Below are 27,048 nucleotides of genomic sequence, written 5' to 3'. Positions count from 1 at the left end.
ATAGACCTATTCTCAGGAAGAGTCCAAATGAGCAGAAGGTCCATTAGAGATGCCTGTGGAGCGGCTTACCTGATTATTTGAGAACAGTTTGGTCCTGTTGAACCTGATGAGAGACAGGATCCTCGATGCTGCCAGTGTAATTACAGGTAGTCCTCAACTTATGATCACAAACCCAAAATGAGGATGAAGGTTCATTCTTCGAGCTTGTGCATTGGTTCCCGAACATTTCATTACCAGGCTCTTTAGCAGAGTTTAAGGGATGTCAGTGTTCTGTTTATAAGAGCTTCAGGTGTGGGTGTGTCAACTGAGGGTCTTGTGATGGGTCAGCTGTGAGTCATCAGTGAGTCTTGTGATAAGATTTACATACAGCTGACCCATCAGAATATTTGACACACCCACACCTGAAGCCTTAATTAACAGAAGAACACTGACATCCCTAAACTCTGCTGAAGATGTTACCTAGCCTGGTAACAAAACATTCGTCCTACTTTATCACTGAAAGTTTTTCTTTACCATATGAGAAGTTATTTATGCACTTGAAATAACTCCTATGAGAGCCACAGGTGTTAAGTGTACTATGATTTTCAGCAGTAATATTCATAAATATAGTACAGTAAAATTATTTTCAATAGGCCTACCACGAGAAAGTTTAATGAGAGAATTGATTCTTCTATTATTTTCCCTCTTCCCTGTCCATTGCCTGCAGTGACAACGGCTCACTGTTATTTGTACTATATAGTAGTTTTTTGAAGTGTTTTTTAAAAATTGTATTATGTATGCAGTTGCTGATTAGGGTGTTATCAGTGTGTTATAAAATATGTAATGAATATTATTGACTTAGAAAAGGCAGAATTTCAGAAAACCTTATTTTTAAAATAAAATAAAAATAAAACTTATTTTTAAAATAGTTATTCTACTATTTTCCTCTTCTCTAAATTGTTAAGAATGTAATACTACTAGTTTACAGATTGATAGAGTAGCTTTGTTTACATAATGTATTATTCCAGATTTATTGAACTCATTGGTCTTGGTTCATACAACATACCAGACATTAACTAACCATAGAGTGGACTAATACATGTTTCAGTTATATATTACATATCCAGTTATACTGTAATTGCCAAATTAAAAAGGTATCAAAAACATTTAAAAGGTACTAAGCAAGTAAGTTTAATACAAAAATTTGTCAGCACTGCTGTTGGAACAGAAAATAGAGATTGTTTGCTATTACAAACAATACTGTTGACATTTATCGTACAAGTAACTTCTAAAAACATTATTTTACTTCCATTAAAAAGGTAATTACCACAGCTACCTCTTTACATAATCTCTGCATCACATCTTCTAAAAAAGAAAGCTAAGTGTGTGTAGTAGATTTTTCTCTATTCTGAAAACTTGAGAGTACAGAACTGTGGAGCCACTTAATTCAACTCAAAACAGGCTGGAATCAAAACTCAACTCTTTGCTGTTCATTAAAAACATCCGTAGCTATGGAGTTGGAGGCTTGATCAGGTGGCTATGTTGAAAAATACATATCATCCTCTTCATCAGACTGCATTCCTTGTTCCACTTCAAAGAGATTCCTCACTCCAGCAGAAGTTGCTGCATCTATAGCAAGGTAAGGAAAAAACCCCAAGGATGATAGTATCCAAAACGGTCCCATATAATACCATCCTCAGGTACAATCTTGTAGCCAACATGAAAAGCTCCACTGATCTTGGAGAGAAATTTTATACTGCATGAAAACCCACACCAAACCAACCAAGTTAAAAAGAGACTATGGCAAACCATATGCATAGATTTTCACAATCCCAGGAGTCAGGACTGATTAATTTACCTTTTAACAATTATACAGAAATTACTTTAATGTCCACAAGAGCAGATTACCTCTGTAATTGGTGTGGGGCAATCAAGCGATCCTAATTATGGATTTCAATTTCTGAATATCTGCATTTAAAATTGAGATTTCCCACCCTGGGAAATATACTCGGAGAAAATACAGGTAGCAAAATTGGGTGCCTAAATCTGGAACTAATTCTTAACTCTGCAGTCACTAAACTTCATGAGCTGCTTTGTCTGCTGGCTTCATGTTAAGGTTTGCAAATGAATGGAAGAAAATACTTTCAAAATTACAAATCCTGAAACATGCCGTATTCATTACTGCATACTGCAATGTCGCTCATATATGTAACAGATGGCTTCCTTTGTAGACTATTTCCAGCCCTTTGACACAGGTAGTCCTCATCTTACAAAAGTTTGTTTAGCACCGTTAGTTACGATAGCACTGAAAAAAGTGACTGATGACCGTTTTTCATACTTGACCATGGTCACACAATCAAAGTCAAACACTTGGCAACCGACTCATTTATGACTGCTGCAGTCCTGAGCTCATGTGATCACCTTTTGTCAAGCAAAGTCAAACGGGAAGCCAGATTCACTTAACAACCGTGCTACTCTTAACAACTGCAGTGATTTATTTAATAACTGTGGCAAGAAAAATTGTAAAATAGCCCAAAATTCACTTAACAAATGTCTCGCTTAGCAACAGAAATGTTGAGCTTAACTGAGGTCATGAGTCAAGGACTACCTGTACTACCCTCACATTCATATTGTGCACAGAAATTTCTCTGAAACCTTCCACAGGAGGAATAGCAATAGCACTTAGACTTATCACAGTGCTTTTACAGCCCTCTGAAAGCGGTTTACAGAGTCAGCATATTGTCCCAAACAATCTGGGTCTTCATTTTACCAACCTCAGAAGGATGGAAGGCTGAGTCAACCTGGAGCCTGGTAAGATTTGATCTGCCAAACTGGAGGCAGCTGGCAGGCAGCAGAAGTAGTCTGCAGTACTGCATTTTAACCACTGCACCATCGCGGCTCTACTATATACAAGGCCAAGAACATCCTTTCCTTCATTTGGCAATGATAATGAGAAAGCTCTTGTGATTATCCAACCCATAGATCCTCCTTCTTGGACTGTCAGATCCTTCCAATCCTTTTTGGACTGTCAGAAACATTTTGAATGTTGAACACAAATTACAAATAGGATGTTTGCCTATTCATAAAATATTTATTAATGACATACCCTTTATTTTGCAGTCTGCAGATTTCCAACTTTGTTACATTATTTAAAATTCTTTTTTTAAAGAACTCAGGGCACAGTGGCAACCATACAGAATTGGGACCTGTCTGTCCATTGCTAAGCAAGGAGTGATCCGTTGTTAAAGTGAGCCACAATCAATTTCAACTTTTTTGCCAAGGTTGTTAGATAAATCACACAGACGTTAAGCGAATCATGTAGTTGTTGCATGAATCTGGCTTTTTCCTCATTGATTTTGCTTGTTGGAAGCTGCCTGGGAAGGTCACAAACAACGATCACATGACTCAGGATGCCAAGCAACCAATATTGAGTGACCCTGGGTATGTTGTGACAGTTGTAAGTGCAAGGACCAGTTGTAAGCCACTTTTTTCCATTATAATATTGAACAGTCACTAAATGAATAACTAAATCGAGGACTAACTGCATTGATGGTACCATACTGGGACTCCCAAATCTAATCCTAAATCCTGACAATGTCATATAAAGCAAGTGAAACAGGCCTACCTTCAAAATTAAAGACATTTGTTCTTCGAGATAGGGGACTAGTGAACACAGTCACAGCCTGATGGAAACAAAAGATACATTACTTTCCACAAGCAAAGAGCTTGTAGAAAAGCTTCATGGCAAAACAAACAAGCCAGCTAAGAACTGCAGTTTAGAATCAATAAAACCACGGAACAGGCATTTTATGATCCAACTCTGATTCTGCCATGCTACGTTTTATATGCAGGCAGAGGAAGGAGATGTTAAAAGTTTCTAGATTAGGTTGGTCAGTAGGTAACCAGCCAAGAATTATTTTTTCAAGGCTGTGACTAAATAGAAAATAACAGATTACTGGAAAATGGCTTTATGAATTGTCCTTTAGAACAAGGCCATTTGTGGTTCAATATATCTCAGAACCTCAAAGGTCCTCTGAGGAGGTTCATTAAGGAACTTAGTTGTTCTCTTGGTCCTAACCACTTCAGGTCTCTATTTTTTTTGGGGGGGGGTCCATTTCCCATTTTTACCTGTTAATAAAGCTGCTTCTGGAGTGGATGTGATAAATATTTTTATTTATTCAGGGGGGGAAATATATTGTTACTGAGAAAATAATCAGGTCCTATGAATAGATTTAGATCCCCCTCAGGGAGATAAGGAAAACACATGAATTATTTTTTTAAAAGATGCAGGAATCTAATTTGTTTTCATATGTGATAAATGAAGGAAAGGCATTACCGCTTTCTTCTTTACATTCAGCCATGTGCGTCCCTTGCCTTTGATATTATTTTGCATGTGGAAGACCTGTTTTTCACAGCTTTCCCTAAAATAAAAAAACAATTTAATTGGCGACTATGTATATGTGAATGTGTCTCACTTACTCACTCACTCCCAAGAAGCAAGAACTACTTTGCTTATTGTCAGGCTGTAGCAGCACTCGCTGCTTATTCTTACCACCCTCTCAAGTAAGATGCTCACTATCCTTTTCAGCATTTCTCTCCCTGCACTTGCCTCCCTACTCCAAAACAGCATATTCCAGAATGCTCAAATGCCCACATAAGCCAACATCCCTCTTGCTTGACTCAGTCCTATTTTTATTGTTGGAACAGTATATTTATGTGTAAATTCTGCACACTTGTCAGCCGTGACCTCAGTGGACCTAAAATGAGTTCTGCTCATAAAGAGGCAGATACTTTTGCCTTTCAAAATAATAAATAGAATCTATCCAGAGTACCTACCTCTCAAGAGATTCCAGCATGCCAGGGCTGACATGGTCACATTGGGGTGTCTTCACCCAGGGGAAAATAGCTGAAGCAGGTGTAATGGGATGTCTGTCTTTCAACTGGAAAACATCTTCCTCTGGGGCCACGCAGAACTGTGGCAACTACAGATCATATCTTGGTTATCCCCAGAAAGAGAAGGTGTTTGCTGTAAGTTTACTATAATATTATCCCCATCCAAGAGCATCTTTCTCATGTTGCCTGCATTCCATTTCATTCCCCCCCATTAGAAAATGATGGATTTATTATAAATGATCCATAATTAAAGTGATGGTAGAATTTTTAGTTAGTTAGGTGAAAGTAACATAGTTTCAATAGATGAAGTGGGCCTTACTAACAGGATGAATCATATATTGTAGGTAGGGTAATGAATGTAAAGCTGTTATAGAGTTTTGAGGTTGTGAAGATTTTTAAGGGGAAAAGGCCCAGAAGCAGATAGAAAGTTGAGTAAATGATTAGCAAACGGAAAAGGCAGATACCTAATGTAATAAGTCTATACTAATAAAGTAAAAAGCTATTTTTAAAAAAACTTAAATTCTTTTAAATTTTTAAAAAATCTCTCAAAGGACCAACAGTTTGCTGCTACAGATGGACTGAATTCCAGAGAATGGTTCACGTATAAATAACACTTAAAAAAGCAGAGTAAGATAATAGGGTGGGTATAATTTTTTTATATTTTCTTTCTTTTGTACTTTCTTCTACTAGCTACCCACAACTAACAGTGTATTTACAACTCTCTGCAATAGCTAGAATCTCAATGAATACCAGATATTTTAGGGAATGTCTGTTGTAGAGATATATATTTTTTGGACTAATCTCAAGATCTATGAATGTATTTCTGAAGAGAAGCACAAAATCAAGAAAATTTATTTCACACCATCCAAGCCCAGGAAAAAGAAAACAACTTTCCATCTTGTTTTGAACATTTCTAGCATCTTGTCTGATGGAATCCTGGTAGAAATATTCTAATATAAACAACCGATGTGATATTTACTTTTGTGTTCCTATTTTGGAAAGGTGTGGAAGCAAAGATGTCATCGTGGTTATCCTTGGGCATCTGTTCGAGGAAGTTCCGCATCTGTTGTTTCCTTTTCAGGGTTCCCACCTTTGCCAATGGCTGTTGTGTCCCCCTATCTACCAGCAAGAATAATACAAACTAACATGGAAATTCTTTTTTTGCAAGAGGATGGAAATTGTAGACAAACATTAGAAGCCATTTAAAAAAAAACTTGTTATTTTCATTAATCTGAATTTTTAGATTGGAATTTTGTTCACTCCCTACACTAACTGTGTTTAAACAACACCATATACAAACAGCTTCATCAAACAGAATTAGACAGAATTAATTTGTACATAGCCACCTTTTTCAACAAGTGAACATACACATAAGCAATCTATTATTACCTGAGTATCTCTGCCCAAAATTCTGAAAATTTCTCCCAATATTCTCAGGTACAGATTCAAAATTAACCTTTATTCATCTTAAAACAGAAAAGAGCTTGCCTAATTTTGCAAAATTCAAGTGCACCCCTAAACAAATAAGGGAAGTGCTATGCTTTTGCTGAAAGTCTACCCAGACTCTCACCCTTCCATGCTCCCAGAAAGGGAATCCTGACACATGTCTGGCTTTGGATGGAAGAAGACAGGGAAGAGGTCAGGACTTGTACCTCTTTCTGCCTTTTGTCCAGGCTTGGTAGTCTTCTTTGGGGCACGTTTCTTCCCTTTCTGCTCTGCCATGTATTTTTGTTGGCATTCTTCAGCAGATCGTGTTCTCAGAGTCTTTGCCACATCCATCCAGAAACCACTTTTGTGTTTGGGAAAAGATGCCACTGCCCTATAAAAATATGAAGGATTTGGTGAAGCACATTATGTTATAACTTTGGTGGCGATGATATGAAAGTTAGACACTATATAGAATCTAAAAGGGGAGATAGAAGAGAGAAGAAAAAACGATCAGGAATTTGCCAAAAAAAAAAAAGTTGTGGATTGTATAGGAGGAAAATCATTTGCAGGATTAGGTAGGGGATTAGAAAAATAAAGCTTTCAGATCATTCTGTTGACTAATATGGAATCAGATATTGTTATCCTTGCATTAGAAGAGCTCTGCAAGTCACAGCTTTACAGACAGCATCTTACAACATAAGGTAAAATTATGGTCCGACCATCCCTACTTGCCTGTACAACTTTTCCAATTCTTCTTCAGTCCAGTTTTCATTAGTGTCTGGAAGAGACTCCTCATCATTCCCTAACTTGCTCTGGTTGTATGGCTTTCTAGTCCTAGGCAAGGGCTTTGGACTAGTTGAAATGTAACCATTGGTTCTCTTGGTAGGTATTTTTATCTCAATTTCTTTCACAGGAAATTCCTCTAGGCTGTTTTCACTTTCGGTCTCTGATGCAAGAGCATTCTTTCTGGCTCTGTTGAACCACTTCTGTGACTTTTGTCTATTCCTTTTCTCTAACTCAAAACTGGTAGCCAAGTCAGGAGAAGAACTCTTGTTACTTAGTTCTTCCAGCATGTCCTCCTGGACAAAGTAAGAACAATTTGTGCTCCTTCTGCTTTGAGAAGGTGCTACGCAATTCTCTGTACTTTTTTGCTCACATGATGGTCCTTGTATATTATTACACTCCTTGTTGAATGTTCCTCTTTTGAAAGAAGGCTTTGTTTTCCTTTTAATACATGGGATCTCTTCACTAGATTCATCTTCATCTGTGCAAGGAACACTTTCCACAACTTTCTCAATTTGTTGGTGTTGTTTCAACAAATTTAATGGGCAGTTAAAAGTGTCTAATTCTACATCAGCCAAGTTTCTTTCATAGCAAGTAATGTTTCCACACTCCTTAGTCACATTTTGCTCATTTCTGGACCTCCTGTTGGAGTACTGTTTTTCTTGCATTATTTTCTTTTTCAGAGGTGTCAGCATAACTGTGGTTGTCTTCTTGCAAATATCTTTAATTAATTCAGAGTCATTTTCTTCAGTGTCTGAAATAAGGTTGAAATAAGGTGACTGTTGCTTCAATTTAAATTTGGTTTTCCTGGTTATATTCTCAGGTTTCATATTAACTTTTCCTAGGTAAAAATTAGTTTCGAAAATAAAAGTTAGCTTAGGTTCTAAATCAATGAAATTATAATTTGTTAATAGAATTAATTTCTTCTTCACATTTCTATTCTGCAAGTATTCAAGGCAGCTGACAGGATTTAAACAGCAAAAGCAAAATGTAACATTTTAAAAATAAAAAGCAATACAAATTTTTGCACTAAAATTAACCATTAAAAGCATAACAAAAGATGTGTGTCTTTTAACGATACTAACAGAGGGAGGAAAAATCAGTTCCAAGGGAATGTGTTCCTTACTATTGGGACATTAGAAAATCCTCTTACATGCCAGAAAGAGGGGAGGACATTAAACAAAGGGGGCATTTTCAAAACAGCCACCCCTGATGGACCGAAAACAGGATTGAGACAGATTTGTAAAATGAGGGCAATCTTTTCTTTAAGCCCCAACAGTTCAAATTGTGCAACCACTGCATATATTTTCAATACAGGTAAATAATCCCTATATCTTTCATTGTTTAGCAGCCAAATCATCCTATTTAACATCATCTGCACCTTCCAGACAATTTACAAGCACAGCCCACAGGGAGGCTTTTGTATAGTCATATCATTATCACCAAGATATAGAAAACTAGTGAAATGTGCCTGGTACAATAAGGATTGCATAGGCATGTAATGTGTAAATGTATGGAAACCCTTCTCATCACAACCATCTCCGGTAAGTGCTCAGGATCATAGAGTATACCCAAACTCTGAACAATGATGTTTCAAGGCAGTGCAGCTCTATCCAAAATGATAATTTCAATCTCTGAGTCTACTTTCTTATTTACCAACAGCATCACTGCTTTGTCTTGGTTTAATGTCAGTTATCATCCGTTTTGAACCCTTTACTCATAAGTTACCAGGCCCGGATCATTTTAACCATATTTTGTTGTGGCTTGCACCATGGCTCAGGACCGGGATACTTACGGGACCGCCTGCTGCCACCGGCGGCCTCCCATCAACCAGTGCGTTCCCATAGAGAGGGTCTCCTCAGGGTGCCATCAGCCAGACAATGTCGGCTGGTGATCCCCAGGGGGAGGGCCTTCTCTGTGGGGGCCCCAGCCCTCTGGAACGAACTACCTCCAACGTTGCGCCAACTCTCTGACCTCCAAACCTTCTGGCGTGAGCTGAAGACTCTTTTATTTCATCGAGCAGGATTAGCCTAATAGTTTTTTAAATAGTTTTAATCAGTTTTTAATGAGATTTAGCAAATTTTTACAATTTCGGCCAATTTAAAATTAGTTTTTTTTAATTGTTCTTAACTTTTGTATTGTTGTTTTTTACTTGGCTGTAAACCACCCTGAGTCCTTCGGGAGAAGGGCGGTATAAAAGTTGAAATAATAATAATAATAATAATAATGATGATGATGATGATGATGATGATGACGACGACGACCATGGGGTAATCCATCCTAACATGCAGGGCTCCTCACTTTTGGATCATCAAATCAATCCAAACAGAGCATCAAATCCAGTGTGTGCACAAATTGATATACAGAATTGTTGGGACAGACCATGATCAGAGGAGATGACTTTTTAGATCAAGAATTTGAATTGAATACAAGGTACAGTACAAGGAGAAAGGTTAATTTAATACCACACCAAGATTAGTGTAGCCAGTTTGGGAAGACAGAAGACGGGATAAACCATATCTCTGCATAACTCTGGCCATCCAAATGCAATAGCTTACACTTAAAACTATGAAGAGTCGACACATCATCAAAAGAACTGCAGACTGTGGGGACTGCATTTCCAATCCCAGTTTGCTGAAGCCTGCTGTATTACTAAGTACTACAGCAGATGGATCTGGGGAAGATGAATTCTCCACAATTCCCTTGAAACAATAATGTCCTTCTGAAAGAGGATAGATCTGCAATTTGGGCCACACTGATAAAAGTAGCTAAACATTCTATAGAGCTGGGAATCTGTGTTCTACTGGTTACCATTGGTTAACATCATCTCCTATCATTATCCACATTAGCTGGGTATTAAGAATTCAGCATTACCAGAACAATTACAGATTATTCATCCTATCTTAGAAATTTTCCTATGGACCATCTTCTTACAGTTTTTTTGATATAGTTTGGCTCTCAGTTTTAATACTCTGTTTAATGTTTTTGTTTTACTTTTTATGGCCAATGGATCTCAATAGAAGGTGATACAAAAACAGGAGATGGAATGGCATGTTAAATGTGGTTGACAGGCATTTGGTAAGTTAAACATAATTTTCAAGAACCTCCCCCTAATACTGAAGAAAAGACGTTTTCAATTAGTTTTGTGACCACTGCTGTGTCCCAAGGTCATGAGATTACCACTGCAACCTGCTGACAAGCAAAGTCAATGGGGGAGCCAGATTCACTTAAATTCACTTGTGGCAAGAAAGGCCATAAAACGGGGCAAAACTTACTTAACAAATGTCTGACTTAATAACCGAAATCTTGGGCTCAATTTTAAGTTGAGAACTACCTGTCTATGACTGGAACTGGCTAATACACTCGTGACCAGAAATTGAGCAGGGACAGCTAGATTAACGTATTATGACACAAAACCCCAAACTTATATATTTGCATTAGACATCAAGTTGCAAGTACAGTATTTTGCAACTACCTTCTCAAAATAAATCATTTCTAGAGAAACTGATGGATTACAATATCCCTGTCCTTAAGCATAATTTTCCTAAGCATAAGTTTCAAGAACAACCTCCCCCCATGCCTGAAAAGTTTTCAATCAGTGAGTGCCACCTGCTCTAATATATACCAGTGAAACAAGGACACTAACCTCACAATCGATACAAAAGCTACAAGTGGTGCAAAGAGCCATGGAAAGATTCATGCTCGGCATCACAAGACAAGATAGAAAGACCCGCGCATGGATTACAGAACAAACAAAAGTATCATCAAGAAAGTAAAAGAACTGAAATGGAAATGGGCTGGTCACATAGCAAGAAGAACCGATGGCAGGTGGACCAAGGCAGACACAGAATGGATCCCCCTTGATAAAAAGCATCCACAAAAGAGACCTAAAACAAGATGGATCGATGACATCAGCAAGTATTGTGGGGCAAAGAAAAGCTCAAGACCATATTGGTTGGAAACATACAGAAGAGGCTTTCGTCCTACAGTGGCTACAATGAATGAATGTTTTACTTTACATTAATTTAACTGTCTAATTTTTATTGATACAATGATTGGGGCTCTTTTGAAGAGAAAGGAAGGGCAAAAATAATTTTATACTACCTGAATCCTGGTAATCCAACTGATTTTTGTTTTAGAGCAGAAAGGGAGAAGAGGAGAAAAATTTTGGGACATTTCTTTCATTTAATCCAAACAAGAGCAGCTCATGCAACATTAATATTGTAAATTATCCTAACTTTGTTGTAATATATACCTGAAAAAGTACAAGTCATGCCTTATAAAATTGAAAGGGCAAAGTTGCCATCTATAAATATTTAAATATTTTATTATACACTGCCTCCGAGTCCCTGCGAGGGAGGAAGGCAATTTTAAAATGTGATAAAATAAGTAAAAAATAAAGACTAATACACACAGTTCCTACCCATCTATTGATCTTTCTGATCATGTACTTACCTGACCTAAAGAAAAATATTTTGCAACCTAATAGCGCTTTTGACATGGGTTAAGCCCATTAGTCACCATCAAGTAAAGGTGGGAAAACCTGTTCAGCATTAGAATTTTTGAATCAATAATTTCAATAAAATAAAATAAAATATTCTCTACCTTTTGCTTGGTTCAAAGGCACTTCTTTATGATCTTTCAAAAGGTTCTCGCCATTTTTCTTTGGAAATTTGATAGTCTGCCTCTTCACAGGGGGTGTACTGCTTATTGTCTTGAGGAACAAAATATAAGCAAGCATAATTTCAAAAATGCAATTTCATCCTGTACTAGTTAAATTCCACCTTCAGGACTGTATTAATTTTAATACTATACTTTCAAAAGGATTGAGACAAATTGGAATAGATTGCAAGAAATGCAATGAGGATTATCAGGGCATAAAAGTTGTCTTGCAAGTAAAGATTTAGCCTAGAGAAAAGACAATTGGGTAATTATAGACAGGCATTCTTCAACTACCTGAGGTTTTTTTACTTAAATGGCCACAACCATTTACAGTATAAGAGCGTTCCCCAACTTTCCCGCTTTTCCAGACCTGAGGAGGCATGGTGGGGAGAGGGGATGGTTTTGCATGTGCTCGCCCACCAGTTTTCCTGTTTGGAAAACAGGCTGCAGACCCCTGTCTTATCCTATAAAGTAAATTCCTACAGGAACACATTTTCTAACTGACTGTTATACCAACTCCCTAATGTAACACTTTGGATTTTTCTAAATTTTTCTAAACTATTGGTCTTCCCTTCACTGGATGTCTTCAAGCATAAATTTTGTTTTGATTTCTTGAATTTAGGAGATTAGGGTCAATGGTTTAAATGATCTCCGGACCTTTCGACGTGAGCTGAAAACATTTCTGTTTCATCGCACAGGACTGGCCTAATGGTTTTTAATGGTTTTAAATGAGGTTTTTATTGGTTTTAAATGGTCTAGCCAACTTTGAATTTTTTGCTTTTAAATTGGTTTTAACTTTTATATTGATTGTTTTATTTTGGCTGTAAACCGCCCTGAGTCCTTCGGGAGAAGGGCGGTATAGAAATTTAAATAATAAATAAATAAAATACATAAATGGTCTTTTCCAGCTTTATGATTTAAGGATTTGAAGTTACACTCTCCATTCATTTAAAGTTCAAGCCTTATGCACTGTAGATTTTTTTATTTGAATATAGAGTATCTTTCAGGTAACAGTTGTTACTTTAAAGTAATATACTTTACTTTAATATAAGAGTTCAAAATAACAATTTCAGAGATTACTGAAATTAGCATGAAAAATAACATAAAAAACAACACCAGACGTTATAAATTCTTTAAAACATTTCAGTAGAATTAGCAACTTAGCAATGTTTTTTTTTCTCTTTAAAATTCCAATCCATCCTCCCCAAATTTACTGAGAAAAACATGCTATAAATGTTGGACCACTACTGCAAAACTGTTCCTGATGACTCTTAATGTCTACAGAGAGAAGTGCTCAAAATGTTTCAAGTCAAAACTTTCCTTTGTATGCATCAGGAATATTCCAGCACTATTTTTTTTAACAGAATTAGAACATTTCTCAGAAGAATCAGATTTCAAAAGTATCAGCAAATGTTTGAAACCCAAATCATCTCTATTATAGATAATAACTCTGAAATATTTAGGTTATCTGATGTCATGCAAGAATGGTTCAGCCTTCTGGAGCCAAGTAGGAGCAGCAAACTAGGAAAGAATTGTGGTTTAGTTAAAAACAATAATGAACCAAAACTTCATTATTGTCCAAAATCCAGCATTTCTAAACTAGAAAATCTGAAACCAAATGTACAATTGAGACACAACTAACATAATATGTTCTGAATGTTGCTATCCTAGTATGTATGCATTTATGACAAGATTCAGCAGTTCATCTGCATTTGAAAGACAAAGGTCACTCTTTTGAAGACAGCAAAGTTCACAATGGGAAACAGAGAGGCCCGCTGGTTTGAAAGAGGGGTCAGAGGCCATCTATCTTAAAATTGAGCAGCCCTCTCTCAACAGAGGGGGGGGGGAATATAACACCACCTATCTCCTGTCTTAAGGGATGCGGTGGCTCAGTGGCTAAGACGCTGAGTTTGTCGATCGAAAGGTCAGCAGTCCAGCAGTTTGAATTCCTAGTGCTGCGTAATGGGGTGAGCTCCCATTACTTGTCCCAGCTTCTGCCAACCTAGCAGTTCAAAAGCACATAAAAAATGCAAGTAGAAAAATAGGGACCACCTTCCATGCCCCTTTGGCATTTAGTCATGCCAGCCACATGACCAAAGAGACGTCTTTGGACAGCGCTGGCTCTTCGGCTTTGAAACGGAGATGAACATCACCCCCTAGAGTCGAGAATGACTAGCACATATGTGCGAGGGGAACCTTTACCTTTACCTTACCTCCTGTCTGCAATACTGTCCTTTCAACAGTCCCAAGAAGATTCCATACTCTTTTGCACTCTGATTCAAGTGACCCTGAGGATACAGATAAATCCCCAAGTGACCTCAAGGACTCTCAGTGCGCTAATGAGAACTTTCAGAGTGCGCTATCAATCAGATGACTGCAAAGAATATAAATCAGTCCATTCCCCCCTCCATTCCATTCAGTTTAGTCAGAACTGAAGAAGCTTCTTGGATGAGAAGCAAAACATTATAGAGGAAAAAAAACAACCAAGTCCAGTTGACACCTTCAGATTACTTAATAGATTATTCTTTTAGGCTCAGGGAAGTAAAATCATTTCCAAGTTAAATTGTAAACACAGTGGATTTTTCAATCCATAATACTCTCAACTTGTAGGAATCCAAAATATCTACAAGCACCTTCTTAAAATTTCTATCTCTATCATCACACCAGAATAATAATTTATATATAGTGAGAAAAAATAAATCTTACAGGTGATAAGTAGTTGGCGCCTCCTTTGTTTATAGTGATATTTAATGCCTGATCTCGATGTATCCGTTCCCCACACCAGTACTGCATGGGTGGCTTAATACATCGCCCACTACGGGTGAAACTTCTCTCACTGTCATTCTGCAAATCAGTTGTTTTCAGCTGCATACCTATTAAGGAAAACAAACACGTGCAAAAATATTCTTCAGCAACAACAAATTTCTGCCTGTGTAACAAGGTAAATCGACTGTAAATGTAAACATAAAATTAGAAGCACCTTCATAAATGATCCAAGAAAAAGATGAAGTAGCCCTACTGAGCATTTAATTCTCTTAATCAACTTTTATTAGCGTAAGATAACCGGAATCTATAGAAGCAACAGTTATTGGTAATGGAAATATTTTGGGGGGCTTTTTTAAACGTTTAATATGAAAGGCTGTTTCCTGCCATATAACTTACTTGCATTTGAACATTAGGTTAATCTAGATATACCGTGTTTCCCCAAAAGGAAGATTCGGTCTTATTTTCTTTTGGGCCCAAAAATAAGCACCAGGTCTTATTTTCAGGAGATGTCCTACCTTAGAACCACTGCAGCCAGGCCTGCCACACCCCGACACCTGTCGCGCTGCTGCCCAACTTCTTGCAACCACTTGCGGCCAGATGCCATGTGGCTCACTGCACCAATGCTGCCACTCGAGGTAGGCCATATGGCATGTCACCCCATTGTGCATGTGAGTGGCGGCACTGGCGCAATGTGCCACGTGGTATATGGCCACAAGCAGCCACAGAAGTTGAGCATCTCTACAGCAGGTGTCTGGGCATGAGAAGCTGTCCTAAGGTAAGCAGGTGCGGGACACATTGGGCAGCTCCACCCCCCCACCCCAGCTTGATTTTTACACATGCGTCTCGCCCCACCTCGTACAACCAGATGGTGGGACGAAGTAGGCGGAGTCTTAACTAGGCTTATTTTGGGGGTAGGGCTTATTATTAGGCACACATGTAAAATCAAGTTAGGTCTTATTTTTGGGCAAACCCAGTAGCTATTTCACAACCCATGGAATACATTCTCATCATTGTATATGGAGCATAGTATTAATAGAGATAGTGGATTAATTGGGCTAATAAAGACTTTCCTCATTTAGCAACCAGTCTGTTAAATTTGAAGTTAAATGGTTACTAAGCAAACGTGACTGAGGAAGAGAAAGAAAGACACATGCTACAAAGATCACTGGTTGCTACCATCTCATTTAGGTAAAGTTCCCTCATACAGCTATGCCAGCATTATTCTCACTTCACCCTGCATAGTCGTCAGGCCCAAAATCTGATTGTAAGTGCACAATTTTTATTACTGTTTCCCATTGTGAACAAAAGCAAATTTCATAGGAAATTACTAGGGTTAGGAACATCAAAAATACAACAATATTTTTTGAAAAGACGAAAATCTTCCCCAAACAAAGAAAATAACATGCATACCATGTATTTTATCATTTTGCAGAGGTAATACATAAGTTGTGTTTTTCGTTTTAGATTTTTTCTCAATATTTTGTGGTAGTTCTTCTGAACATTCATTTATTTTTTCACTATTACCACTTATAGGAAATGCTCTCTCTTCTTTCCTAAAGATTTAAAGATTTGCATAAGTAGCATTAATTATTTCAATCTTTTAAGCAGATTTCATATTTTCTTTAAATTGTTTAAACACTGGTAGCAGTAATTATGCTGCTGCAGCAGCTCTTTTCTGAAAGTTTGTTTAGATCAGAAACAAGGAATTAGGTCAGTGATGGCTAATCTTTTTGCCATTGCGTGCCAGCGGGGGGTGGGGTGGGTTTGCACGCGCATGCCCACACCCATAATTCTATGCACCCCGCCCCTGCACATACAACCCTCCCCCCACTCCTGGCACGTGATGGTCCGGTAGGCCTGTTTTTCTCTCACCTGGCTCCAGAGCAAAAAACAGCCTCCCCCCACCCAGGAGGCCAAAAACGGCCCATTTGCCAACTTTCGGTGGGACTGGAAGGCCCGTTTTTTTGCTGTCCCCAGCCTCCAGGGCCACTCTAGGAATCTGGGGAGAGCAAAAACGGCCTTCCCCACCCCCACCCCCCGGAGGTCCTCTGGAGGCAGGAAACAGCCCGTTTCTCTACTTCTGGTGGGTCCAGAAGACCCTAAAATCAGTTGGCCAGCGTGCACATGCGCGCCAAAGCTGACTTTGTGTGCCCACTGATATGGCTGATATCAGTGCCCACTGATATGGCTAGGCGTGCCACCTATGGCACGCATGCCATAGGTTTACCATCATGGAATTACGTGAAACCTGAGATGCCTATCCAGAAGCCCAATTGTTCTAGAAGGCTGTCTTCAATAGAAAATGACAATTTCATAACCCCAAGACCTGCTTTCATCCATCTCTCTATAAACATCTTTGTTTCCTAGGTCTCTGCCTAAAGTAGCTAGAGAAGACAGGAGTTTTCCAAACTTTTGGCTGCAAAACCAGGATATAAACTTAAGTGGAATCTTCTTTTTTTAAAAAACTTAACTTTTAGGGAAGAATTCTATCCAACAGTAAAATAATTCACATCTAAGAAAAAAAAAATAAAACTGGTGAATACAGAAAAAATAGAGGAAAGGCAAAAGGAAAAAAAAAGTATAAGGTGGCTTATTTTGCTCTTATTTCAAAGAGAAATGGATAACCAGTATTTCCATTGAGGCATTATTGACTGCAATTTGAGGAACTGTCAGTAGAAATACTCTAGAAATTTACTCAGGAGGATAAAATTAGTACAAACTACCTGAGGTCAGAGACTAAATTGCATTGCACTGGTGTCAGAAGCACTGAAGCACTTCTAGGTTGAAAGGATTAGCCGGTGGTACCACTATTGCCCAAGGGACACCCAGTTGGGGGCTCCTTTCATATCTCTGGCAAAAGCTGGAGTGAAGGTCAGGAGCTCACCCCATCCCAGCACTTGGGTTTCAAATGTAGGCTTGCTAACCTTCAATCCAGCACCCTAACATCGTGCTCCTACATACTAAATATACAATATAAATAAATGTTGTAAACATTTTACAAAGTTTTTCTTAAATATTTTAAAGATTGAAAAATTCTTACCAACAATCACAGCTATCACGACTCAAAAACATAAACATTTTCAGTGACACTGACCTTTTCATATAACAAAGCAAATCATCAACAAGCATTTTCCAATTTCTTGGGATTCCTGTCCCAAACTTCTTTATGAATGTAGGTGGTATTCCTGTTTGAAACAAAGGTATAGCCTTTGGACAGTTGTTACGTTTTAGAAGGGTGCTTCTTATACCCATTTTTCAAACCTTTGGAGGAGATCAAAACAGGGATAATCTTACAGGATTACAGAATTTTAGGGAGATTCCTAAATACCTTAACTCTGTATTATACCCCCTCTCTCTTTTTGTAATGCTTTATTTTTATGCAAATGTTATCTTGGAAACTTCTATAGAGGAGTTATGCATTGTAGAAATTATGACATCTAAGACTCTACTCAAGCTGATGCTATCATACAATCAGCATTAAGTTAAATTGAAAAAGAGTATTTTGAGAGGAGGGTGCATATAAACATGAAAAGTAGCTTAGATCATATGGGACAAAATGCATAAGTAAAATGAAGAGTACAGATTTCTGTACCCAGTGTAAATTAGAATGGCAAAGTGATCCCTTTCATGATCATCCATCATCATTTTACAGTCACATTAAGCAAATGTAGTAATAGATATATTAAAGATATTGTCTTCCCTGGTTTTCCTTTTCTCTTACCTTCTTTCTTCATGTTAACTTCATTAATACGCCCTTCTAACATGTAGATATTTCCTGTCAAGGTTTTGACTTGATTGTGTGCAATGCGTTCTACAATTACATTGCTATGCCAGCAGATATTACCCATATCTCTAAAATAAAAAGGACATAGTATCAAAATTGGAAAATAATTCATCTCACCATTATACTTCCTTAGGATCCCAACTCAAAAAGTAATGTGAGCCCATTATAATTTCTTTCTCCCATTTCCCAATGTATACGTTTTATAGTGTGAATTGTATTTCTTACTATGTAGATAAGACAGACTTGTCAAGTATTTTCCTTATGAAGAAATATTTGCAGGCATTTTTTGAATTTGTTATAAAGTACTTAAAGCATTTGTTAATTGTTCTATTTAACTGTTACAAGATGGATTAGAAAGAATAAATTTTGATAAATACACAAGTCTATTCAAGATGTAGGTAATATGTAGAATATATTCAATTAACTCTTGGGAATTTAAATTGTAAGCCACATTATGCATTCAAGATTAAACAGAAACATAGACTGAAAACAAAAGAAATACATGAGGGAATTTAGTTAAGAATCAAAGTCAATCAATCATTTACATTACAATGCCCAGCAAAAGTTACTACAATTCAGTCCCTAAGCCCCATGTTTTTTAGTTTTACAAAGTGTAGGTTGCAAAGGAAGAGAGTGAGTGAGGAGTTGGATATCAAGATTAAAAAAAAAAAACATGGGAGAGGAGATAATTGTCATCCACAGTACAGGTACCCCCGGTTACGAGAGTTCCCTTAGCGAACATTCAGTTATGTGATAAGCGCGCCCTAGCGTTTACAAACAAGTCCCGAAATAACGAATCTTGCAGCACCAGCGCAGTTGTTTGCTCTTATGAACAACTGCAGAGGGTCTGCAACATTCGTCCTGCACGTTGCCGGCCAAAATGGCAGTTCGGAGGAGCGCATCCGCCCCTCCATTCAGGCCTCCGGCTTCCCCCAGCACGTTGCAGGCCGAAATGGAGCTTTTGGAGCTTTCCATTCCTCTGATGCTCTGTTCAGGCCTCCGGAGACCTCACCCGGCATGTTGCAGGCTGAAATGGAGCTTGAGGGGCAGACGTGCCGGGGGAGGTCTCCGGAGGCCTAAACAGAGCTGTAGAGAAGCGCACGTGGCTGAGAGGCTGGAGATGAGACTGCTTGCTGGCTCTTCGTATGGTAAGTAACCCAGTGCAACAGGTTGGAGGGAGAAGCAATTGTGGGGAGCATGAGGTATTTCAGTGTGTCGGGGAGGCCTTGGATGGTCTTAGACAGGTGGCCTGTTCCATCAATAGCTCCCCACCATGGCCTTCCCCATCCCAAAATACCTCATGTGCACTTAATGAGCCTCACATTCGATTAGCGAATGCGTGAGCAACAGGAGGGAGTGATCTTGTTCAAGGTGTGAGATTCACTCTCATGAATCCTAGGTTACGAATGGAATGGGCAGGCTCCATTATATTCGTAACAGGAGGACTACCTGCATTACCTGGGAAATAGGATCAAGGAATCAATCCAAACTCAAGTTTTCATTCTTACAAAGCTGTCCCCTGCTAAATTTATGGCATAACAACTGCTCCATTTAAGTTTGCTTATTTTGCTTTCCTTTGTTTTTTGTTTGAGAGATTGTCTGTATTTATATTTTTTTCTTTTAAATTGCCCTACGCTCCTCAGAGATAAACTTCAATCTTATGGAAATAAATCCAATAAAATAATTCAATACTAATACTAATTCAATACAAGACTAATGCAAGGACCATCCATGACAGTGATTAAAAACTACATAGACATATTTGAACAAAACTGAAAAGCAGTAACTTGCCTCCGTATTCCTTCCAGACACACAGCAGTATTGTCATTGATCACTCGGATTCCCCATTCACTCATACATATAATCTCTTTTTCCTTTGAGAACTAAATTAGAAAAAATAAGGAATATTTTTTTTGCCATAATTATTGGTTTGCACTCGACTGCAAAATCATATAATGTATACCGTTATATATACATATAATGTTCAATGACATTCTCAGATTCATACTTCTTCCTTATATTTGTGATCACTACTTAAATTCAAACTGTGCAATGCTTTAAGATTTGAACCTAAATTTAAATGTATTTTTTTCTGAATTTATGAAGAAAAGAACTTCCATAGCTAGTGTGGTAATGTACCCTTCTTGTCATATATAAGTTATACCATTCAAAGAAATATTTGTAGAGAATGAAATGCACAACGCTATGGGTGCCTGTTTATGTATCTTGTTAGTATTATAAACAATCCCAAAGTAGGAACAATCCAGGAAAATCCTGAAGTTTATAGATTTATATTTTTTTGAAATTCTAAAAATTTCTGAAATTATTCTGAGCTTTTGAGAGAAATGGAAATTCCATTATTTTATTACAGAAATTTAAAACAAGTTTTTTAAAAAAAAAGATGTTATTTTTTAAAATAAAATTGTAGGCGCACAGCATGTCTCTGGATCATTTATTCGATCTCTGGTCTTCACAGTGGTATAAACAAATGGACTTGCCTCTTTTAGGGAGATGGGCAGTCTTATTAATAAAAAATATAAATAAATAAATGTAAATAAAATGCTAGTAGTTTCTAGGATTTTTTAAAAAACGTAATTATTTAAAGAGAGTTTTTTTCCAGATTTACAGCTCTTCAAAATATATCATTTAAAAGAGCAATATGAAAAGAAATGATAAGCTAAGTTAAATTAAGTTAAGCTGCAATTAGGGCTGAGAATGTAATCTTTGTCCACAGCTGCCAGGTGATGCTAAGAAAAGCAGCTATTTTAGAATAGCAAAACAGTTGCTTCATTTGCTTCAATATTCAAAAATACTTTTTGAAACAGAACCTGAAACTTTGTGCAAGTCTACTCGTTTGCATTTTTCAATGAAATAGCTAACAGAAAATATCCTGGTGAACTACTTATGATCCATACTGATTACCCATTCTGATGTAGTAGGAAAAAAAATTGTAACACAAGAAAAGACAGTTGCGGTACCCCCTTCAGTTATGTTTAATTGTGATTGACTATAGTTGGTGTGCATTGTTTTTCCAGCCAGCCAGGATGGATAAAATAAAATAAAAGATTCTACCTTTTCATTTGTGCCTGTGTCAGGTTCATCCAACAGCACCTTGGTAACAGGCTGTCGTTTCCTTGGTATATGGGCTTTTGGAGTAGCAAAAATTATATCACACAGGTGTTGAGAAGGTTTTTGTGGCGAAACACATAAATTTTCTCCTGCTTTTTGGCCATATATATTTTTGGATGGAGTCACCACTGCTTTTTCTTGAAGAAGTTTTCCAGATGCTCTTTCCTTTAAGAATTCTTTAGATTTAACATGATCATTACTCACAATCACAGGATTAGATATTATTGTAAAAGTCTCACTGGCCAATTCAGCAGGTTCCACAATAATCTTCTCTTTCTGGCTAACAGTAGTACTTAGGTATTCTTCATTAAAATAATTAAAGTTTTTTGTTGGGCAGGATGTGATTAAAGGTTGCTTTGCTGTAGGTAAAGGAGAGACATTTTAAATTTAATGCAGTGAAACATCTCCTACAGGAAATATTCTCTTGATAACTATTGTTTCAGGATGAGTTGTTATGCCTAAATCATTTTTTTCCTCAGTCATGCTAACTTCTTAGACAATAACTTCTTCTCAATAACAAGAAAAAAGACAGAACATTACAAGATTTATGGATAGCCAACTAGAATAGTCTGATGGAAGACTAATTTTATACATGGTAACTGCAACATAATTATTATGTGCACAAAGATGGAGGCATACTGAAGCTCCCAGAATTGTGGAATGGATTGTAAAGATGACAGAAATGGCAAAACCAAGCTATTTGGTAAAGGACAAAGCAAGTAGTTTTTATGGACATTTTACTGAAAATAGAAAAAAGCAAAGTGAATTTGAAAAACAATTAAACAAGGGGTTGAAGAGATTTCTGCAATATCAAGAGGAAGGAATGATAATGAGTTTGTTTATAATCTTTATAAAAACTGCAAGTTGCTTACTGTTTTGTTTCTTTAACTATTTTCTTCTTCCTAATTTTTCTTTACATTTATCTTTTACTTATGTAAGTTTTAATAAAATGGTGATGATGAGATAGCTAGCTAGCTATTGTGTGTGTATTAATGTGTGTGTGTGTGTGTGTGAATAACGAAGAACTTGCTGAATGGTGCACATGCTATTTGATGACTATTTCTGTTTACTTACTTATTTAATCTATTTATATGCCACCTATCTCACTGACAAGCAACTCTGGGTGGCTTACAAACATAAAAAGGGGAACAAAACATTAAAACATTTAATGTTAAAAATATCGAAATGAAATAAGTTAAAAATCAGAACCAGAATACTATGGGGCAAAGGTTTGAAAAAAACTAAAGGCAAATGATGAGTATATGAATAAAAGCAACTACAAATTATTTGCCAGTTTGCTATGTTTAGTTATTAGAAACAGAAAATTCCATCTTTTACAAGAAAATTATAAAATAACCACAAGTTTGCAGGTAGAAAAATTAAAGACAGAATTTCAAGACAAAAATATATGCAAAACTTCTCATCACCTAAAAAAATTATTACCTTTCTGCAACCAGTCTTTCTGCAACCTCTGTTTTACACGGGAGAAGAACTTGTTGGGCGATTCCGGAAATGATGGACTTATACTATATATATTTTTGTTCACTTCAGTAAAATCTGTCACTGAAACTGAAATGACAAAACCCACTGATAAATAGTTTTCAATACCTGGTAGATTGAAAAATAACATTTTAGAAAACATGGAATTTAGTATTTGCATGGCAAAATACAATACAACTAATGTAACAGACAAGTGTTATCACTGAGGAAGTTCAGATGTGCTTCTGCAAGTTCTCAGATGTTCCCAATACATAATTTGACAATTAATTAATTATATGGTTATTTCCTCATCACTCTTTCTTGGTTGCTATTCTCAAGAAGTGGTGCTGGGAAGCAATGATTCAAGTGTGGTTTAAAGCAACTTCATGCATGATTTATGCATATAAAAGTGAACAAGACAATAAGAGAAAGTTGGAGAAAAAAGCAATAGACAATAGATGAAATGGGAAGGACAGCTTATTCAAAAATATTGGTCATCCCCTTTAAAACCCTTTACGGAATGGGTCCAAGGTATCCGAGGAGCCAATTTGTTCCAATGGGATTGACCCACCCACTTGTTTTGGCAAGGAGCACAGACCCCATCAGTCAAGGAATTTCAGCTAGTGGGAATTCATTTATGCATCTAGAGTCTAGAAGTCTAGAGAAGCCTTTTCTGCCATGGCCCATCTGGAACATCTTGCCACTGGAGGGGAGATCAACCTCTACCCTTGTAACCTTTAGGAAGAGCCTTAACATCTTGCTCTGCCAGTTGGTGTCGGGCCCTGATGGAGAAGCTATATGTTGGAAGTGGCTGATGCAGTGACCAGAGAAGGCACCACCTTTGCTCTGCTGTAAACTCATTATTTTTTACTCTGTATGTAACCTTTTGTAATTTTAATTTGTTTTTATGTTTATAATGGTTTTTTCATTTCTATTTCTTACTATATTGTTAGCCACCCAGAATCACCCCGAACAGTGAGATGAGTGGCATATAAATTCAATCAATCAATCAATCAATCAATCCTGAAGGCAAGTCTAAAGAATAAGGCAGGGAGTAGGTTGTCCAATTTCTGTCACTGCTGGATAGAAGCCCTAGAGTTATTTTTGTAATTGTAGCTCAAACATCTAAGTATGATACTAGAAGAAATTTGGAAGAAATTATATAACCAACCTGTTTTTACATTGGATTCTTCAAGAAAATCCTCATCCAGCTTTGTCTTTTGTTTATCTTCAACTATAGGTATTTTTTCTGATCTTTGTAGAAAGGCAGGTTGCTTTTCAGGAGTAAGAATATAATCTATGGTACACTTTGGGTCCAACAACTTAGCTTCTGGAGGCTTGTTTTTTTCTTTGATAAGAGCTGCTTTTTGTTTCATTCTTAAGAAGATTTTTGCTGGAGATTCAAGGGATACTGGCTCACAAGCTTTACGTTTTTGAACAGCACTCCTTGTCAGTGGCTTAGTTTTTTGACATGAAGAAATCATTCCCAGGATTCCTTCAGATGGTGATTTTATTTCACTGAGGTCAAAGAATTCTTGTCTATGCATACCGCCAGACATTAAAGTGGACTGGAAAACATTAGCCCCTTGGCCCGAGCAAACATTTTGGCAAGTATGAACCATTGAAGGAGGAATTTTAGCTGAATCCAAAATACAATTCATCTGGAATTTTACAAAATCCTTTAAAGGTGTACCACCAGGGATATTATGTAAAGGAACTCCTTTCAATGACATTTTTTTCTTTCCTGTTAAAGAAAAAAAAGACATGTTAAAATCTTCCATCTTCAAAAAGTACAGCATCTGCAAAAACAAAATCTTTATTATGTTTTAAGTAAAAAAAATGTCTTTTATCTGCAAATACAAACTGTATTCCTTTACATTTTTACTTTAAAAGGTTATAAACAAAAACAATCTCTGTGATACCCCATGCTAAATACATCTAAATTCCTTAAATTATTTAATACTTAAATTATAAATGATACAGTATAATAATACCATATAGTGACACTATATCTAACACTATATACGATTTAAATCCCTAGTGCAATTTTGAAAATTTAGTTATAAAATATTAAAGGACATTTTCTTTTTCATATTATAAGGCTATTGCATCATAGAAATTGCACCAGAATGATGAGACTCAGCAATCAGTCCATAGGAGTGTTGAATATATAATGCATGATGTAACGCTGGCATGTCCAACATGAGGCCCATGGAGAGCTAGTAATGTGGCCTCACAAGATTGTAAACTTTTATATACATTTACAATTATATTATATACAATTATATTATATATTTTATATGTAGTCCAAAAAACCTCCCCTTCACTCAATGCAGCCCACCCAAGCCAAAAAGGTGGATACCCATGATGTAAAGAATACTAATTGCAAAATTCAAGAAAAGTAACAAATATTTGTACTTTACCAGCATAAACAATTCATCAGGCACTTTAGCAAGCCCAAATTATTGCCATCAAAAGAGTAAAAAAATGGAAATGGAAATGGACTGGTCACATAGGAAGAACCAGTGATGGCAGGTGGACCAAGGCAGTCATAGAATGGATCCCACTTGATAAAAAGCATCAGAACAGAATAACAGTTGGAAGGGTCCTTGTAGGTCATCTAATCCAACTCCCCACCCAAACATATCCTACACCATTTCTGACATATCCAGTCTCTTCTTGAAAGTTTCCAGTGATGAAGGCAAGCTGTTCCATTGGTTGATTGTTCTTACTGTCAGGAAATTTCTCATTTTTAGGTTGCTTCTCTTCCTTGATCAGTTTCCATCCATCACTCTTTGTCTGGACTTCAGGTGCTTTGGAAAATAGCTTGACTTCCCTCCTCTCTGTGGCAGCCCCTCAAATATTGGAACACTGCTATCACGTTTCCTCTGGTCCTTCTTTTCATGAAACTAGACATACCCAATTTCCGCAACCAGTCCCCTAATCATCTTCGCTGCTCTTCTCTGCACACTTTCTAGAGTCTCAACATAAGCATCCACCAACGAGACCAAAAACAAGATGGATCCACGACATCAGCAAGTATCGTGGGCTCAATTGGCAAAGGAAAGCCCAGGACCGGATGGGTTGGAAACATGCAGAAGAGGCCTTCATCCTACAGTGGGTGGATAACAGCTAAAAGAAGGATGATGATGATGATGAATATCCCTGTCATGTAGCTGGGCAGCCTGATCTCCACGTGACAGATGGAAACGCTCCCAAATCTAACCGAGACAAGTCCAGGCAGAGAGGGTCCTACTTTTCAGGGGGCTGCCCTAAAATCCCCGGGGCAACCACCCCCAACCTGGTGCCCTGCAGACTTATAGAGGCTTCGATTCCTTACCTTAACCAGGAGGAAATAAAAAAAAATAACAATTTTTAAAAAGAACCCACCAGAGGATTTCCCGCCAATTCCTAATGGAAATAGTAGCGTTCACATCTAGAGCTCGGGGGGGAGGGGCACCGCTTTCGTTGGAGTGCAAGCAAAATCTTCTCCCATTCACAAAGCCCGCTCCCTCACCGAGTAGCCATTTCTCCCCCCCCCACCCCCTACCTTCTCTCCCTCCGTCCCTCCCTCCCTCCGTCCGTCCGTTCGTTCGTTCGTTCTTTCGTTCAGCCGTCCGTCAGCTCGCAAGCGCGGACGTCAACCGCCACGCGGTTCGAATTCCTCGCGGACCGCCCTCCCTGCCGCTGATTGGCCCGACCAGCGCGGAAGGCTCGCGGACATCCTCAAGCTGCGGCGTCGCGTAGCTTGGGGGGACATTTTGGAGGCTGGCAAAAACTGCCAAGCGAAGGGCAGTTCCTTTAGAATGAAGTCGGGGGCGAACCTTTTTTTTTTTTTAAGAATAAGAATACAGCGCCTCGTCGCAATAACCAAATAAATGAACAGCAGCCGGAGCGGCGGCGAGCCTGTAATCCCCACCAATGTTATATTTTCTGCATCCAGTTAGTTGAGACCTATGTATAGTTCGTTAGTTATCCCTTAGTTCAGGGGTCTCCAACCTTGGCAAGCCTGGTGGACTTCAACTCCCAGAATTCCTTAATCAGCAAATCTGGCTGGGGAATTCTGGGAGTTGAAGTCCTCCAGGCTTAAAGTTGCCAAGGTTGGAGACCCCTGCCTTAGTTCACTATTTATTTCATTTGCAATG

The 27,048-nt window shown here is 37.7% G+C and overlaps 1 protein-coding gene across 6 annotated transcripts; it reads right to left on the bottom strand.

Annotated features, from left to right (window-relative positions):
* Positions 1 to 1,007: 1,007 nt before the first annotated feature.
* On the bottom strand, positions 1,008 to 26,424 carry MIS18BP1 (MIS18 binding protein 1). 6 transcript variants are annotated; one of them, XM_058163145.1, is made up of 17 exons: positions 26,244 to 26,424; positions 24,075 to 24,647; positions 22,868 to 22,993; positions 21,368 to 21,783; positions 20,087 to 20,178; positions 18,233 to 18,363; positions 17,606 to 17,696; positions 15,922 to 16,064; positions 14,452 to 14,618; positions 11,689 to 11,797; positions 7,033 to 7,924; positions 6,525 to 6,691; positions 5,852 to 5,991; positions 4,816 to 4,961; positions 4,316 to 4,400; positions 3,605 to 3,662; positions 1,008 to 1,608 (listed from the first exon to the last, which is right to left on the bottom strand). In XM_058163145.1, exons 2-17 carry the CDS (start codon positions 24,634 to 24,636, stop codon positions 1,517 to 1,519), a joined length of 3,417 nt encoding a protein of 1,138 aa, XP_058019128.1. In that variant the 5' UTR covers positions 24,637 to 24,647; positions 26,244 to 26,424; the 3' UTR covers positions 1,008 to 1,516. The 6 variants fall into 6 exon arrangements, with proteins under 6 accessions (XP_058019128.1, XP_058019127.1, XP_058019126.1 ...); XM_058163144.1 differs by having other exon boundaries at positions 26,294 to 26,423; XM_058163143.1 differs by lacking the exon at positions 26,244 to 26,424 and adding an exon at positions 25,327 to 26,212.
* Positions 26,425 to 27,048: the final 624 nt, after the last annotated feature.

This window comes from Ahaetulla prasina, chromosome 1 (assembly GCF_028640845.1).
Source record: "Ahaetulla prasina isolate Xishuangbanna chromosome 1, ASM2864084v1, whole genome shotgun sequence".
In the NCBI taxonomy this organism is placed as follows: Eukaryota; Metazoa; Chordata; class Lepidosauria; order Squamata; family Colubridae; genus Ahaetulla; species Ahaetulla prasina.
Note: the sequence above shows the minus strand (reverse complement) of the source record. Positions and strands in the feature narration are given on the sequence as shown.